General features: G+C 43.6%; 1 protein-coding gene across 4 annotated transcripts; it reads left to right on the top strand.

Moving 5' to 3' along the window:
- Nucleotides 1-389: 389 nt before the first annotated feature.
- Nucleotides 390-13,898, top strand: LOC5511917. Of its 4 annotated transcripts, XM_048730631.1 has the most exons (15): nucleotides 390-529; nucleotides 2,104-2,220; nucleotides 4,680-4,820; nucleotides 5,255-5,660; nucleotides 6,456-6,698; nucleotides 6,825-6,868; nucleotides 6,936-7,742; nucleotides 9,401-9,457; nucleotides 9,916-10,045; nucleotides 10,361-10,407; nucleotides 11,471-11,532; nucleotides 11,624-11,691; nucleotides 12,141-12,259; nucleotides 12,619-12,801; nucleotides 13,451-13,898. In XM_048730631.1, the coding sequence occupies exons 2-15, from the start codon at nucleotides 2,112-2,114 to the stop codon at nucleotides 13,738-13,740; spliced, it is 2,706 nt and encodes a 901-aa protein (XP_048586588.1). In that variant the 5' UTR covers nucleotides 390-529; nucleotides 2,104-2,111; the 3' UTR covers nucleotides 13,741-13,898. The 4 variants fall into 4 exon arrangements, with proteins under 4 accessions (XP_048586588.1, XP_048586590.1, XP_048586592.1 ...); XM_048730633.1 differs by lacking the exons at nucleotides 390-529; nucleotides 2,104-2,220 and adding an exon at nucleotides 2,737-3,006; XM_048730635.1 differs by lacking the exons at nucleotides 390-529; nucleotides 2,104-2,220 and adding an exon at nucleotides 2,739-2,891.
- Nucleotides 13,899-13,964: the final 66 nt, after the last annotated feature.

Raw genomic sequence — 13,964 nt, 5'->3', positions numbered from 1 at the left:
AAACACGAATAACAAAACACGAATACGTATAACAAAACACGAATACGTATAACAATACAAGAAGAGATTGCGTAATTCAACTGTTTTGCTATGTACAACCCAGTGGTATATAGGGCGAAATATATTCAAAACTCACCACAACGACAACGGTTGTAATCACGCCACTTTTCCTTGTCACACTTGTCACGCCACTAGTCACGTCACTAGTCACGCCACTCTTTTGGCACTATTTTCCATTGTCCCTAATGATATATTCTAGGCAATGCTTTATATCAAGTGTTATTATATCAAGTTTTATTGATGTTGTTTAGTCCATTTTCCCGTCAACCTCTACATGGTGTGAGTTGTGATCTTCTTGCAAAAGGCGCTTCCGGTCCTACCCCTCCCTAGCGGCAAAACCCCCTTGTAGTCCTCGATAGCCTGACCGCACATCCGGTCGATTGATGTATCAGTTGTCATTAGTTGGTCCTTCTCTCTGGGTGACTTCGAATCTTTCTCATATCTGAAGAAACTCTTCCCCTAAATTCAGGTAAGTCTTGCCTGGGTATTACTAAACTGTTCACTGAAACTTACATCCCGTCTTGTCATAGTGCGTTACATAGAAACGTTACAGCGTGAAAATACGTTCTAGACTGACGCCATCGGGGGTCAATACATATTTTTTTAACTGACAGCTTTTTGTAGTCTTGCTTGTGCGACGTTTCACTAGTTATTTTCATAGACCTTGGATTATTTATTCCTTCGTTTCGAGTCTGTGAACAGTCCGTTTTTTTTTTAAATGATAGTCTTATCCAAGATATCTTGCACAATTATTATCAGTTTATTGACTGCAGTGCAATCTAAACAAATACCCCTCTCCCTATAATTCGCGATACCTTGCAGTTATTAGGTTTGACTGCGATATGATGTTGTTTTATTGGGGGTAGTACTTGATAATCACCAAGCGGTAACCGACCCTCGGACCTGACTGTATCCGCTCGGTCCAATTTATTGATCGAGGCGAACAGGGGGGAGTTGAAAAGAAAACGGGAGGAGGTATAAGCATTGAGTTGAGTGTAAAGCAGTTGGGGTTAAGCATGTAATTATTGCAACAATATAGTTTTATGAAAAATAGTGTGTATATTCGATGCGCTCTATTGAAATTCATAACGATTATCAGCTGTGTTATGATAACAATAGGTCGGACTTTGCACTTTTGATTATTTGCATAGATTTACATAATTTGCATAGATTTACATAAGCAAACTAAAACTCAATGAGGCTACGTGGAGACCCAGCATGCTTTGCAAGGATCTCGAGCACAGGCATCCATAAGGCCCGGGGGCGAGGGGGGGGGGGGACTCCCTTATATGGGTTATATGGTTTTTGACCTTTCTGTCCTAAACAGGGTACCGATTTGGTTGCCTTGCTAAAACTCGTAACCGCTGATCCCGCCGCCGATCTGATTGCCTTGCTTGCTCTCACGTGCTTGGTTCTGCGATCGATTTTGCGTTTAACGACTGCCGCGGAAAAGTATTGTCCTGCAGGGATATTGTTGAGCGTCGCTTGTGGTCAAGGTCAAATATGATTGTGCCGGATATAGCTCTTGAAACTCTTGGATATAGCTCTTGAAACAGGGTATGGTTTTTCAGAATTTTTGTCCTAAACAGGATCAGGTTTCAAAACCCCCAGCGGCACCCCTATACCCAAACATAGACTGACTACGGCCATCCGGGCCGTAAGGACATAAGGAAGGGACGTATGCGCACTCTAAAGGCGAATATAAGTAAAATATCTTTCCTAGGACCTATAACTCTTTTGGCAGACGGCCGCAAAGATCGCGGATACTGGGGACGACATTGAACAGAGATTGACATTGTGCGTAGGTAATGGACTGTTTTCCAGACCTCGGCCCCAGGCCCACGTACCTTTGCACGGTACGAGATTATCCATATGATTGGATTTGAGCTTGAAAGCTTGTCCTTGACTGGTCGGAGTTTGTTTACGCTTTCATTGAAGTATTTACCTATTTTTTTTTTGTTACCAAACTACCGCTTTTTAAGTATTTGAACTTTTCGAGGAGGAATGTTGAATATAAACTTAAATTTGTTGCTTTTTTTTTAGATAACGAAATGGCGCCCAACAGAGGCCGTGTGCACCAACCACGTGATCGAAGAGCTGTCCTCCGAAGACGGCGCTCGCAATGGCTGGCAAAGAGCCTGGGAGCGAACGGGAAGAGCGGTAGGTAGAGCATGCAAAGATAGATGCTCTTTCATTGGCTCGCATGGAGACGAGGCGCTTGGTCAAATGGTTATTTTTCAGTCCCTCGGACCCAGCTTTACGCGTTTTCAAAATTGATAAATCAGTCACTTTAGCCTCCTCTTTATCTACCCTACCCTCCCGCGCAGGGCTTTGTGTCGCCCGTTTCCTTTGCGATACAGAGCATTGCGCAGGCGCAGGAGAGTGTATCTACCCGAGAGCCTCGCCTTCATGCGCTCGTCCCAGTTCTCTCGCGAAATTTTGAACGAAGCGAATAAAACGGTAAGCTCAAAAGTACAAGTTGGACTTATAAATGAACACTGGTGAGGGGAGAGGCAACAAACAGCATCATCTGGTCTGCTGGCAGAGCGCTTTGCTTCTGTTATGAGTATTGATAACCATGTTTGCACAAATGGGTGTTATTTTGAAACTCAGATTAAACGCGCGCTCAGGTCGCGTCATCAATGAGCTATTTATTATTGATGACGTGTTGATTAGCCGTCACGATGTGCGGTCAGCCCATCGACAGGACAACGCTATGGGCGGCATTAGCGCGGGCATGACTTAAGTCCCGATTGTGAAGTCAGGCTGCACTGTATGACTCCAAGTCTTGCACGCGACTAAAGTTCCACGCCGCTTGCAAGCACGGCAGAGTAAGTTTCTGGCAAATTTGCGCTGGCGATGGCGAGCGCTATCACGGTGCGCATACGCTAAGAACGAACACCGCAGACTAAGATTTGGGGCTCATGATTATGAGTCAAATGGATGGTAAGGCGGTTTTGTGTGAACATCTTTCAACTGTGACATTGTTTAGTCCAACTGTTTTACTTTGAATTTTTTTATACTATTTATTGGTTTGTTTGTTTATTCGTTTTTTATTGACCGAAGCAGTATGTCTATGTTGACATGCTCCTTAGACCAATAATGTTGTATGTTGTTGGGTTTATAGGGCCGCGTGTTTTTCCTAACTCTTGTCTAAACCTGGGAGTTACCGTGAGAACAAAATTTTATACACGCGCAGGTCGATATGAAATTCATTTGCATCTGCGCGATCTAGATTTTGCATAAAAACAAGAGAATAAGTGGAAAGGTCGGTATTGCACCTAGAAACGGCAAACGCCAAGACCAATTTTAAAAGCATGAAACAGTGATACATAGAGAGTGGCTTTATACTAAAGGTAACGGCAAATAGAGAAGATTGACATAGAGATGTTTGAAGAAATTTCTGTTGTGTTTTGTCCTTTTTTCCGCGACGCTAAATACAAATAAAATAATTTTCCTTCACGCATTTCTCCGACGCGAAAACAACAACAGGGAAACCCATTAGGTGTTATGCCACCTGCTAGCCAATAGAAATCCTCTATTTCTGGTGATTGTCAGGGATTGTTTAGCTAGAGGCTATTTCTGTCATTAGCATCGCACAAAAAACATTGTGTGCGGTTACATGTTTTGGGCGGTACAGTTTTCCGCGAGTGGAGGTTCGGTGTTGGTGGCATATTTGATGGGTTTTCTGCCTCAAATAGTTTCCTTTCGAGCTTGTCAAAGCAATCAATGTTTTTTTGTTTGAGTTTGTGAAGCAAGTGAGTTTAGGTACCCGTTTTTAAGAAACCGCATTCAGACTTCTTAAAGGTAAACAACCATATTATTTAAACATGCTCCAGTTCTATGCATCTTTTTTTCAACTGTTTTGGTTGATATCTCGTTTATTAATTTCAGTTATTTGACTTAATATTGTCTCGTTTAAATGGAAAAACAAAATATCGGTCTGTGTTGTATAGTAACTACCAACTCCTTACTGTGGTAAAAGTTTGGTAAAAATTTGACGAAAGGCATTAGGGACTTGAACCCCTTCTTGGAGTGTTATCGACATTACTTTCGAGTACCGTAGTATCGGCACATTATTTTTTTAAAATTCACAGTAAACCAAGTATATTTGACGGAAATCTATAGAAAAACAAATTGTTGTTTGTTATTGTTGGGCATAATATCTTAAAAATAATTATAAGTAAATGTCGGACAAAACAAAAAGCCATGGTTTCATGAACCGCGATCCCTAAAAGCGAGTGCTCTGTATTTTTGCGGCTAAACTTGGGTGCATCATTTCAAAGTGATGACTTGTCGGCAGGGAAAAACCATCAATTTAAAAAATTCAAGCAGAATTCTTTCAATCAATGGCTGTGTTTTTCATTCTTAATAGTCTAAAAGAGCCTGGAGCGAGCGCACGGGAGTCCTACTTAATCTAACCTAGCTTCGGGAACACTTTGCATTTCGCAATACACAGGAATATGCATTGTCCAAGAAAATCTACCTCAAGGATTCGCTCCAACAGTTGCTTTAACAATGCCTAATATGCACAGGGTGACCAAACAAGTGCACTTGATTTCACACATCCTAGCACCCACAGGATGACCGCGCAATTGATAACATCTTTCTCTTCGCAGGCCCAAGCTCTCCCGCGATGCTGCAGCGGTTGAGTCGTGTAGGTTGCGAAGATCAGGACGTGTCGGGGGCCAAGTTTGGTCACGTGACCTATGAAGACCCTTGGGTTCTACGAACTGCTAAACAGACAAAACAAACGTCAGGTATAACGAGGGTGTATTCAGGTATATCTTATAGCATTCAATAACGAGGGTGTATTCAGGTATATCTTATAGCATTCGATAACGAGGGTGTATTCAGGTATATCTTATAGCATTCAATAACGAGGGTGTATTCAGGTATATCTTATAGCATTCAATAAAGAGGATGTATTCAGGTATATCTTATAGCACTTGATAACGAGGGTGTATTCAGGTTTATCTTATAGCCCTTAATAACAAGGGTGTATTCAGGTATATCTCATAACATCCAATACTAACAAAGAGGGTGTATTTTTATTTATTTATTTTTTTGCAAAAGAATAGCTTATGCGCTCTTTGGTTTGGCGAGAAAAGAAAGCAAACATGATTCATTTTATCAATGCAAACTCCCGGTGTGGTTTGGGCGGCAATGATTAACCCGACTCTTTTGTTCTTAGCCCCAGTCTCCCTTGACGATGAAGACTGTTCACCCGAGCACAGCCTTCTACAGATCTCTACGCCACCTGACGTCAAAAGCGAGCGCACCGAGCCACGCGACATTCGGGTCTTCAGGCGTCGCTTCTACATCCTGTTCCTTTTCTCTATCATCTCGTTCGCTCAGTACTGCGCGTGGAACACATACGGTCCCATAGCAACCACGGCCAAGACGGTCTTTGATTGGTCGAACACGGAGATCGCCGTGCTGGCGAGCATGGACCCCATCACTTACCTCGTCACCATGCTCTTTTTCTCATGGATGATGGACGTCAAGGGACTGAGGAAGAGTATGCTTGTCTCGACCGCGTTTATGTTTGTGGGGACTGGACTGAGATGTGTTACGCCGGACTCGACTTATGCAATATGGTGAGCATGTGCGTTTAAAAAATTCCGCTGACAATTCGAAGACTCGAATGTGATGTTTATAAACACCAAGTTTTCGTTCCGAATACTCAGAGCCGCCATGTTATCCCTCTCAGAAGAAAGTTTTTTTTCCAATCTTCTAAAGTTTCGTTTTTACTTTCACTCATTTTGGATTATCACCCAAATCCAAAACGTCATCAATGCAAACTAAAGGCCGGTTTCCATATAATCGCACACGATCGCAGGGCGAGTTTCCATATAATCGCACACGATCGTAGGGTGAGTTTCCAAATAATCGCACACGATCGCAGGGTGAGTTTCCAAATAATCGCACACGATCGTAGGGCGAGTTTCCAAATAATCGCACACGATCGCAGGGTGAGTTTCCATATAATCGCACACGATCGCAGGGCGCGTTTCCATGTAATCGTTAACGATTGCCATCGATTGCGATCATATGGAAAGAAGCCTTACATATCACCAGTTCAGGTCAGTCAAGCTGTTGTTACTCCACTGTCAAATATCACACGTAACCAGGGTCTCTGAGTCAAGAAAGTTTTATTCTGTCACATTACACACATTTTTACATATACATTATTACTTACCGGAATTCTAAAGGCCCCAGTCCCTCATAAAAGCATACTCAAATTCCCCAGGTGGGGATAGCAGAGGTGTTAAAATACCGCACGTGTCCCCCACCCCACCGGCTTTACATTGATACATGCATGAGCCTAGCCTTGGTTCGAGGCTGTATACAGCCGCCCTCATTCTTCTGCCCCTTTATTCCTCCGTTGCTAGGACTATGGGCGGCGGCCAGCTGCTGAATGGCTTGGCAGGACCCGTCACCCAGGCGGCCCCGCCCTTACTCTCTGCCGCTTGGTTCCCGTCCCATCAGCGGACTACTGCCACCGCAGTAGCGGCCCTGTGCGGCTCACTGGGCGTGGCCATGTCATTCGTTATCGGCCCAGCTTTCGTCACAGATGTCAAGACGGAAATAAGTGCACTAATGCCCACGCCTCTCAATAAATCAGCAAATGTTAGGTAATACACTACTATAATAAGACACTTTTCAATCAGCAAATGTCAGTTAATATACAATACTATAATAACTGTACAATTATTCGCCAACCCGAAATAATCGCATATCTTTTGTTATTTTACTTTTAGCTTTTCCATCGCGAGATTTCACGACAGATCCCTTTCTCTTCAAGGTAATAGATGAGATAACATATTTCCCGTTACACAAATTTGTCAACCAATCCCTGTTATCTATTGCAGATTCGTTATACGCAGACGCTATTCACTACTGGCCACTAGACCAACTGAACATCACACTCCGTGACTCACCCCTCCCCCCTGCGTCCCTAAAGACACTCCGCAAGAGAAGCTCAATCAAAAGGCGTGGCTCCTCAGCGGAGTATTGGCGCACCTCTGTTATCACGACCATCAGCGACTCAAAGAGCGACCACCCAGGCCTCGTGTTCGGCCGAGTGCGCGTGGAGGGTGGAGTCGCGAACGAGAGTCTAGCCACGAATGGCGAGGACGCTTGGCTCAATTTAGGCAATTTTATTAACAGCTGCTTGGGGGAACCTTCCTTGTGTGGCGATGGCTTAACAGTCTCGTTCTGGCTGAAATACGCGAAGCCCGACACCGAAAAGCAGTATTTTATGGGAACCAGCGGTACTAGCCAAGGCGAACGGGGCTTTCTGGTATTCCAAGATTTCGGGTTGGATTCTGAAGACCATTTGACGGTCAAAGTTGAGAACAGCACGATGCTATGGCAACGTAGTTTTCCGGCGCCACGTGACGCTTGGATACACGTGGTATTCACTTGGGATGCGCGTGGCGGGCTGGCGATTTACACCAATGGGAGTCTAGTGAGCGAGGATCATACTGGTCAGCGGACTACCCCTGTTAGCCCATACTCCACTACCTTGACTGTTGGTAGACCCAATGACAGATTTCTGTTCGCGAATGCAAGTTTTGACGAGATCGGCGTGTGGTACCGATCGCTACACCCGGCGGAGATACGAGCCATTCACGAGAGGTTTAGGGAGGAGGAGGACGGGGAGAGTTTCGCTGAAGGTCGGTGGTGTCTAATGCTGCGTTCACATTATCAAAACATGAATATCTCGTGCTGCGTTCACATTATCAAAACATGAATATCTCGTGCTGCGTTCACATTATCAAAACATGAATATCTCTTGATGCGTTCACATTATCAAAACATGGATATCTCGTGCTGCGTTCACATTATCAAAACATGAATATCTCGTGCTGCGTTCACATTATCAAAACATGAATATCTCGTGCTGCGTTCACATTATCAAAACATTAATATCTCGTGCTGCGCTCACATTATCAAAACATTAATATCTCGTGCTGCGTTCACATTATCAAAACATTAATATCTCGTGCTGCGTTCACATTGTCAAAACATTAATATCTCGTGCTGCGTTCACATTATCAAAACATTAATATCTCGTGCTGCGCTCCCATTATCAAAACATTAATATCTCGTGATGCGTTCACATTATCAAAACATGAATATCTCGTGCTGTGTTCACATTATCAAAACATGAATATCTCTTGATGCGTTCACATTATCAAAACATGGATATCTCGTGCTGCGTTCACATTATCAAAACATGAATATCTCGTGCTGCGTTCACATTATCAAAACATGAATATCTCGTGCTGCGTTCACATTATCAAAACATTAATATCTCGTGCTGCGCTCACATTATCAAAACATGAATATCTCGTGCTGCGTTCACATTATCAAAACATGAATATCTCGTGATGCGTTCACATTATCAAAACATGAATATCTCGTGCTGCGTTCACATTATCAAAACATGAATATCTCGAGATGCGTTCACATTATCAAAACATGAATATCTCGTGCTGCGTTCACATTATCAAAACATGAATATCTCGTGCTGCGTTCACATTATCAAAACATGAATATCTCGTGATGCGTTCACATTATCAAAACATGAATATCTCGTGATGCGTTCACATTATCAAAACATGAATATCTCGTGATGCGTTCACATTATCAAAACATTAATATCTCGTGATGCGTTCACATTATCAAAACATGAGTATCTCGTGCTGCGTTCACATTATCAAAACATGAATATCTCGTGATGCGTTAACATTATCAAAACATGAATATCTCGTGCTGCGTTCACATTATCAAAACATGAATATCTCGTGATGCGTTTCACAAATGGTAACTTTCATAAGAGAAATCACGTGACTTTTTGGATGGAAGACTCGCGCGCGCGGCTTTTGGCGGCAAAATAGCAACAACCAATCAGCAACAACGAATCAGATAATTTTTATCTCAGAAATGGCTTATTTCCATTGAAAGAATTTTTTTGCTCTCAGGCGTGACCGGTGCAGCCCTATCTTTCTTTAATTTTGCGTTTGTCACTCACAAAGTCACGTGATTTATCATTGCATGTTGCCTATTATCATAGCTCCACTAGATTCTTGTCACGGGTGGAAGGCGGGTTCACCTTGAATTGTTTTAGTATCTTCTTGCCTATTCATAAAATACAACGATTAAAATGGTTTTGTTAATCTTCTTTGCAAACGTGTGACCAGCGTTTGTTTTTACCGGGGGGGAGTGGGGGGAGTGCAGGATTACATCTCTCGTCGTGACAACAAACGCTCCTTGGAGTCTCACAGATACGCGCCTGCATTGTTCATTTCATACTCATTTTTTTTTCTAGCTAAAAAGAGGCTCATCAAACAAGGAAAACAACAAATTATGTTCCTACTCTATATAGGTAAGCGCATCAAAGTTTTCTATACTTCTTCCTTTTCGTTATTTCCTCCCATTGGAAGTATCGCATACAAACCAGCTTTCGCATACAAGTCCGACCAGCTCAGAGTGCTCAATACGTACCGGAGTCGAGATGACCGGCATCGCCACTTTTCGCTCTCTCGTGTAGGCATTCGGGGTTTTCTCGATTTAAATGCCTTTGGGTCCCAGTGTATTCAAAGATGGGGAGATTGGGAGATGGATAGAAAAAGCTGAACGTAAACAGAAAATGCCAAAGAATATCCGGCGAATTCATTTATCCAGACTTGCATCATTTTCCATTTCCATGATCCTTTCGTAATTTGCACTAGCAGTGTAATTGCCACTATGAAAATAATAACAACAATAGTATTCGCGATGTTGATAATGATGATGATGATGTAATGATGATGATGGTGATGGCAATGATTCTCTCATCCTCAGAGTTTGGTGTCATAACGGTACTTTTCCTAGCAGTGGTCATCTACTTTCCAGACAAACCCCCCCTTCCGCCAAGCCACTCCGCGCGCATCCAACGAGAAGATTTCTTTGCCGGGACAAAGCGCATCGTAAAGTACGTCTTTATTTATTTCTTGTTGCCAACTGGAAGCTCAAAGAAGAACCTGTAAGAGCGCTAGTTTGGAAAAAGGATCGTGCTTTTTATTTGAATATTCTTCAGTAAGAAATGACCCAGATTTGGTGGCCAAGGGCGGGGTTAGGTGGGGGCGTACCGTGCACAGTCCCTAGGTACCCGCCCGGGTCCTATAGCGTGCGCAAAGGTGCAAGATTGTATTGTTATTGTAAATGGAAAAGATACAGTGATACCACACTTATCGGTTCATTAGTCCCTGTGTTTTATGTTATTTTGTCATCAATGTGTGTTTTCCAGGAACTCCTCGTTCTGGACCCTGGCGTTGGTTTATGGCATTACCACAGGTTTGTGTGTTGTTAGAGTCATGTGATTTATACCTATCCCCCAAACATCCGCTAGCTACACCCGGAATATCCACCTCGCGGGAGTGGCAAAAAAAAACGAAAATGAATGAAAAAGAAATCCCTGAGCCATTGTAAATCATTTGTAAAGTCTAAAATTTTATTTGCGCAGGGATCTTCGTGATTATAACAAGCTTTTTCCAGGCGAAGCACTATCCGTAACCTGCAATTCTAAAAACGTGATTTATATGATTGCAACCATTGTAACTTCCAATGATATCGGCTAAACAAAACATAAACTTGAAGATCGATTCAACGAACGCCACAGGACTGTAGACGTATAATCTTAAATCACACCTACCCATTTTCTAAAACCTAACTATACCGCCTCTAAAATTTCAACTTATGCCAATAGAATAGATCATTAGCATACACCGTGACTATTCGCAAAGCTAGAGAGGCCACATTTTTAGCTCGCCCTGTCACTCTTTAACCTGGTGACCTCAACTGGCGCGAAATAAAAGCTTAGAATATCCACCACTCCCTGTTATCTGTTACTTTTTTTGGTCATGGAATCATTGGTAAACGTTGTGCATTTTAGCTGCGAACATGCCGCTGTTCGAATTTGTTGTTTTTCGCACAAAAGGAAGCAAATGCACGTGCATGGTAATGAGCAGGATAGGGTCAAGGAATCCCAAGAGCCTGAATAGACCTCAGTATTTTTCACCCTACGTCACAGCGAGCTGTGTGTGGCGTAACCGTATAAGACTCAGGTCTTAAGGGCTAGGAACCTGGTTATTGCCTCCCTATTAATGCGCGGGTGCCTCGGTACCTGTGTGTTACACAGTTCGCTAGATAGCGGTGTTGGGGCCGAAATCTCCAGCCTAGCCGTAAAGCTTTAGCTGCCATACGGTGATTCAGCGGATGTCTGGATGTATGGTCTGTTTTTTTTTCTAAGCGATCAGGTTCAATTCTCACCCAATGTGAGGCCTTTCCCCTCATCTTTTTTTTTTTTTATTTGCTTGAGTGTTGCTTGTACTTTAAATGTTTATTGTTTGTACTTTAGGCGTTTACAGTGGGTGGGGCGCCTCTCTTGCTGTCAATCTTGAGACCTTCAATGTCAGTCAAGTAAGTATGCCATGATCTGCCGTGAGGCAAAGGTGGACTAATGCAATAGTGTATATGTTTTGCTAATGAGTATTTGTTCTTGTGTGCTTAGAGTGCCGCGGGATGGTTGGGTTTCTACGCCACGTTGGCGGGTATAGGAGCGGGACTAATCCTCGCCAGGTACACTCTAGCACTCCAGTCCAGTTTGTACACATAGAAATCTCTTCCAGTCTGATATTTTTGTATTTAAGGATAGTGTTGATTTCGAGTACAAGGTGACTATGTTTGTGTTGTACATGTGTGTGATGCTTAGTGTTGTAGTGGTGGGTTATGTTGAGTTGTTGCAGTGTGTTGTGCTGTTTTGTATCATGCTCTACTAAGTGTGTTCGGTGTAAACTCCCTCATAAGTAAACTGTTTGAGTGTTGTAAACATATAACGCAAGCGTGTATTTTTTGTAATAGAAATGCACGGATCTGATTGGCGCTAGTCGTATTCTCGTAGCGCTGTCGGCACCCGTACTCGTGATAACCGTGTGCTTGTTGTAGATGGGCTGATCCGTTCGGCTCCTAGTCGTACGCTCGTAGCGCTGTCGTCACCCGTACACGTCCTAACCTCGTGTTTGTTATAGATGCGCGGATCTGTTCGGCGGTCGCATGAAGGCCATTCTCGTCGTTCTGTTCTTTGGTTCATCCGGATGCTTCTTGTGGTTTGCTCTTCTGTGTCTTCGAAAAATTCCTTACGACAGCAGTGAGTCAGCACGTTTCACCCATTTCTTATACTCTCCCTCCCTCCCACAGATTCCTTGTGGGTTCTTCGTGAGTGGAACCAACCCTCCCCCCCACCCTCGCCCATTTCTTATACTCACCCTCCCTCCCACAGATTCCTTGAACAAGTCCAGCATTATGGGCGGGTTCTTCGTGAGTGGCACCAACCCTCACCCCCCCCCCCCCGCACCCTCGCCCATTTCTTATACTCTCCCTCCCTCAAACAGATTCCTTGTACAAGTCCAGCATTATGGGTGGGTTCTTCGTGAGTGGCACCAACCCTCACCCCCCCCCCCCCCCCGCACCCTCGCCCATTTCTTATACTCTCCCTCCCTCCCACAGATTCCTTGTACAAGTCCAGCATTATGGGTGGGTTCTTCGTGAGTGGCACTATCCCGCTGTTTTATGAGCTCACCGTCGAGTCCACTTACCCTGTGGCAGAAGGTGTCACGTGCGGGCTACTGACTCTCGTCAACAACTTTTTCACGGTCGCCTTTCTTGTCATACTGACTATCCCTGGAGTCGGTAAGTACCCTTGTCATACTGACTATCCCTGGAGTCGGTAAGTACCCTTGTCATACTGACTATCCCTGGAGTCGGTAAGTACCCGTCACTGTCGCCTACCTTGACATACTGACTATCCCTGGCGTCGGGTGTGGTTTAGAATGGAAGAAACCGCACAACACAGCCAGACCCAGAAATACTGCAAGGGCCCGTGTTTCCCCAGAAGCGTTGACACTATTTGCACGCCGCCTTAGACATATGTATCAGTACATACTACATCTTGAGTTTATAGACATTATAAAAACTATCTAATTCACGAACATTATCCAATCATGCCTCAATGGAAGCAACAAAGCTGCCTGTTGGGAATTATAATGTCTCAGTCAGCCATCATTTTTGTCATTTTAGCAAATTGGGGTGACTGTTACGCTATTTGGATTGCATTTGGTAAAATAAAGTATAAAACTTTGCTTTTAGACATTTTTTATTGCATTTTTTAAAATAAAAGTATAAACCTTTGCTTTTAGATCATCATTTCAAGTTTTTTTTCTTATTATTTTTTATTCAAAATCCAAATAAATAAATAAAACAAAGGCCGTGCAAAGGCCAAAGCCACGATGCACTGCGCTTCATAGTTCTTGGCTCATGACTGATCACTGATCTTTTCTAGGAACTGTCTGGATGAACTGGTGCATGTTCGGCGCATGCGCGGCTGGTATACCCATCATGCTCTCCTTCCGCGAAAAATACCGTCGTCTTAACATTGACAATACACCGCTGACCGAGCCTAAGGGTAGAAAAGCACAGAAACAGACTCTCGCCCCAGACTCTCCCTGCCCAAGCGCTGCTCGCAGGCTCAAGACACCCCTTGGTTCACTTCTTTCTGTCTTTCAAGACGGCGTCATCAGCAAGATGAGGAAATGCAGCGATTCCGAGAATTTAAATACGATAAAATCCTAACACGAAACGATTATTTACATGCAAAGATTTATTTATTGTAAACTTGTCTATATGAGACGCGTGGACATGCGGTATTTTCTCGCGCTGAATGCGCGCGCAGCTTGGTCATGTGATTCCAGATACAGGCGATTTGTGGGGATAAAGGATGTATTAATAAAGCTTGCGGTTTTCGTGTTTGTTTGGAGAGAGGAGTGGGGAGGCTGAAGCAAACGTACAAACCTTCT

The sequence above is a fragment of the Nematostella vectensis genome, chromosome 7 (genome assembly GCF_932526225.1).
Source record: "Nematostella vectensis chromosome 7, jaNemVect1.1, whole genome shotgun sequence".
NCBI classification, from domain to species: domain Eukaryota; kingdom Metazoa; phylum Cnidaria; class Anthozoa; order Actiniaria; family Edwardsiidae; genus Nematostella; species Nematostella vectensis.
Note: the sequence above shows the minus strand (reverse complement) of the source record. Positions and strands in the feature narration are given on the sequence as shown.

Excerpts from the sequence above, each read along its gene's own strand:
- LOC5511917 (XM_048730631.1), top strand. The coding sequence starts at position 2,112 with ATGGCGCCCAACAGAGGCCGTGTGCACCAACCACGTGATCGAAGAGCT. Across the intron at positions 2,221-4,679 it reads GGGAGCGAACGGGAAGAGCG|GCCCAAGCTCTCCCGCGATG; the intron begins GTAGGTAGAGCA and ends TTCTCTTCGCAG. Across the intron at positions 7,743-9,400 it reads CGGGGAGAGTTTCGCTGAAG|CTAAAAAGAGGCTCATCAAA; the intron begins GTCGGTGGTGTC and ends TTTTTTTTCTAG.